General features: G+C 33.0%; 1 protein-coding gene across 1 annotated transcript; it reads right to left on the bottom strand.

Annotated features, from left to right (window-relative positions):
- Positions 1 to 1393: 1393 nt before the first annotated feature.
- On the bottom strand, positions 1394 to 2867 carry LOC108472885 (transcription factor bHLH96-like). Its single transcript, XM_053026305.1, has 2 exons — positions 2252 to 2867; positions 1394 to 2163 (listed from the first exon to the last, which is right to left on the bottom strand). Exons 1-2 carry the CDS (start codon positions 2864 to 2866, stop codon positions 1654 to 1656), a joined length of 1125 nt encoding a protein of 374 aa, XP_052882265.1. The 5' UTR covers position 2867; the 3' UTR covers positions 1394 to 1653.
- Positions 2868 to 3657: the final 790 nt, after the last annotated feature.

Below are 3657 nucleotides of genomic sequence, written 5' to 3'. Positions count from 1 at the left end.
TAAATTAATTAAATATTAATTTAGTTAAAAATGCACAAACCTCAAAATTTTAGAAATAACAAATTATGTTATAGGGTATTTATGTTTGTGAATAATTATATATATTTAAAAGAAAATAGATTATACTAGGTCGCAAAATGGATGAATAATTAAATTGAAAGATTTAATAGTTTTTATGAGTATATATATTTTTTAATCCTTAGTTTTGGTTTGATTTCATATATTTTATATATTTTTCCTTTGTGTAGGTGTCACATAATTTAGTGATATATTATGTAATTGAAAAATAGTTTTAGCTAGGATGTTTGTAAATATGTCTTGCTCTTTAATTTAATCTTATTTTTCAAAAGCTTAATATTTTTATAAAAATATTTAAAAATATTGTCAATGAAACTTGATAATATTGGTAACAACTGAAGTTTGAGATCTTAATCCTCTACATTTGAGTCTCATCATGCACTTGTGTCATGTGTGGATTCTCTCCCATATTATTCAATTATCTATTCGTTGTGCTTTATATTACATTGATTTTAATTCTTGTTATCGTATTTGTAATTGTACTCGTAAATTCATTAAAAAAATGTGAAATTTTGGCATTAGTCCATGTACTTTGTGTAAGTTGTAGATTTAATCTTTATACTTTGTTTTTTTCAATCTTAGTCATTATATTTTTCGAATTAGGTAATTTTAGTCTTTTGTAATTTTCAAAAATTGAAATTTGAACCTTACCCAAATGGTAGCAGTTAAACCAATTTGATTAAATTATGTTTTTAGTCCTATAATATGCATAAAATTGTAGACTTAATTCATGTTCTTTAATTGTATCATTCTTCATTCTTGTAATTTTCAATTTTCAAATTTTAATGTAGACGCAGATGAGAATTTGTTTTTCTTTTTAGTAATATGTAAAATAGAAAGAATATATCCATTACTTTAGCCTAATAAAAGAACTTAAAAAAAAAAAAATCTTCTAAAAGATTAACTGTTTTGAATAGATTAAGTTAGATATGCTGAATAGATGACGAGAGGTGTGACAGCCACAAATAATTAAAAGTTTGAAAAGCTAGTTAAATTCAGAAAGTAGATTGAAGAGGAGGATGGTGAAATTGCAATGGGCAAGCTAAACATGAAATTATTGTTTTATTCTTTCTGTTTTTTCCAGGAAAAAGCAGTACTATGTTTAACACTTAACAGTGGTGATTCCATGGACCTCCCTAACATTACCATATGCTACTTACAACTATAAAACAAGTATATTTTTAATTCTATGCATGGCTATAACCCTTCCATTATTTGTACCAAAAACATAGTTATCATGTCGCAACCCGGAAGATCTGGAAATACCCCTGTTTTTAGTGTCTTATTTGATCATCAAGTTTTGAGGAAGACGCTATTGTAACATGCAATTTCTTCTCTTAATTAGGGGGAAAAAAAAAAAAAACACTGTAAATACTACATTGTATGTCTCCAAATTACAGGAAGTATTTGGAAGTTGCAAGAAGCTTGATAGCAAAGGACTATGGAATCCTTTAGATTCAGGCATTTTTGGAGCCACAAAATTTAGCTAAAAACCAGTTTCTTCTAGGAGTCTTACTAGCATTTGGTTAACAGCAGCTGCAATTTCATCCACAGTGCTCAAATGGCATCCTTCCTCTACCTGTCATGGTTTTCATCCATTGATTTTTGTTTTAAAAAAAGGGTATATCTTCGACTGAAAGATGAAAAGGGGTTAAATAAATTGGGTTGTTTTGTTCTAACCTTGACACTAACTGAATAAAGAGCCATTTCATTCATGGTTGTGACATTGAGGTGTTGAACGACGAGCCTTAGGCCTTGTAAACCAGCAACCAGTTTTAAGAGCTGCCTGGGTTGTTTCTTGGAGAGTATCTTAAGGTTTGCATGGCTCTCCACCATAGTCACTTCTATGTCCGCCACGCTTTCGGCCGTCGCGGTGGCCGCAGCCATGTGCTGTTGTTGATTACTGTTGCACTGAGTTGCACGAGTTGAGAACTGTGGAAAGGTGAAAAACTCAGCAAAGGGTGAAGAATAAGCATCATGCTGCGGTTGTTGAGTGGTTCGCTTATGAGCTTCCATCGACTTCAACAGCTGCTCTAATTCCTTAACAAAATCAATGGCTCCGCCAATTATCGACGCTTGATCGCCCTGAAAGTGTTACTTTTATCAGTCTACAATTCTTCTTAAACATGATTAATTAAAGCGTTTGTAAAAGAGAGATTTAATTTAAACTAACCCTTTGAACATATGAAGGCGGCATCAAGGATCTGAGTGCAGCGAGGTACTGGTTCATTTGTTTCCGGCGATTACGTTCAACGGTAATATGAGTCATTCTCTGATTCTCTAGCTCTTCTTTGTTCTTGCTGCTCCTTGTTCGTCGACGTTTTCGCCTACTGTTGGTGGTCGTCGTTGCTGGTGCCGGAGTTTCCATTAATGGAGGGAATCTTATGGGGCCGGGGAGAGATTGATCAACGGTGCAAGTTTCAGGTGAAGAATAAGGATCCCATTGATCCTTAGTGTGTTGCATCGTTGAGTTAGTGGATGAAGAGTCCCAATTTGCATGGAGATCATGATGATTGGGTTGCTGAAGAATCCCCAGAAGAGTTTTATCTTCATTCTGTAAACAAAAGTCAAAGCCAACTCCGCCGCCCACGGTGGAGAAATCGTCGAAAACATAAGGAAAGGGGTCTTGAGGGTAAACTACAGCCTCTAACGCCATTATCAAAAGCCCAAATCCTAATTGCTGTCGGGGGAAGGGGGGAGAAATAATGAAATCTGAAATTTCAGTAAAAGGGAAAATGGAATAAAAGTTGAAAAGAGGGGAACAAACTCCCCCTTTTATCATAGGCATCCGCCATGAAACAAAGAAAGTTGATGGACTTTTTAAAAGATGTCTAATCCTAAGAAAATTAATTAAAAACAAAAAACAAAAAAAAAACAAAAGCTACAGCATGGTGCACGTGAGATTACATTGAAGACCAGTCGCTGCCACAGAGAAAGATTCTCTCTATGCCACACTCCCCGAATTGGAGATACTAATACTTTTTCAGGATTGTCTTCCAAACCCCAAGTATAATCTATAATTAATCTTGTCTCTATTGAGATAATGGTACTCTTCAATTGAGTGTCTTTCATTCTACATGATATTCGTCAAAATGAGAAGTACTTGCTTAGTAAATAAAAATTTATGGTTGAAACCGTGGCTGTAGTTTTAACTACAAAATCAAAATTGCATAAATATAAAGATGAATATCGAATTTATTTATGTAATTCAACTTCAGTCTATGCCTGTTGAGTCTTGCACAGAACAATAATTTACTATCTTTTTTATAGTTAAACAGCAACATTGTGGTTATACTAAACTATTTTCTCGTTAAGTTTTTCCCTCAAAAATTTAATTTTTCAATCTAAGAGACTCTTATGATTGCTTATAAAGACAATGCACACATAAAGCGTTCTAACTTGAATAAATTTGTTCTCTCTATCTTTCAGTTACTCTTTAGTCTAGACTAAAGTTAAGTTTATATATTACTTAAGTTTTGCTTATATAAGAGTCACAGTCTAATCACTTTACTATAAAGTAAGGTTGAAAAAATAGTATAGGATAATAATTTCACGAGAATCTTAGTGTAATTCAATGTC

Source organism: Gossypium arboreum, chromosome 3, assembly GCF_025698485.1.
Source record: "Gossypium arboreum isolate Shixiya-1 chromosome 3, ASM2569848v2, whole genome shotgun sequence".
In the NCBI taxonomy this organism is placed as follows: Eukaryota; Viridiplantae; Streptophyta; class Magnoliopsida; order Malvales; family Malvaceae; genus Gossypium; species Gossypium arboreum.
The sequence above is the reverse complement of the archived record's forward strand: the minus strand, read 5'-3'. Positions and strand labels throughout refer to the sequence as shown.

Excerpts from the sequence above, each read along its gene's own strand:
- LOC108472885 (XM_053026305.1), bottom strand. The coding sequence starts at position 2,866 with ATGCCTATGATAAAAGGGGGAGTTTGTTCCCCTCTTTTCAACTTTTAT. Across the intron at positions 2,164-2,251 it reads CGCCTTCATATGTTCAAAGG|GGCGATCAAGCGTCGATAAT; the intron begins GTTAGTTTAAAT and ends TAACACTTTCAG.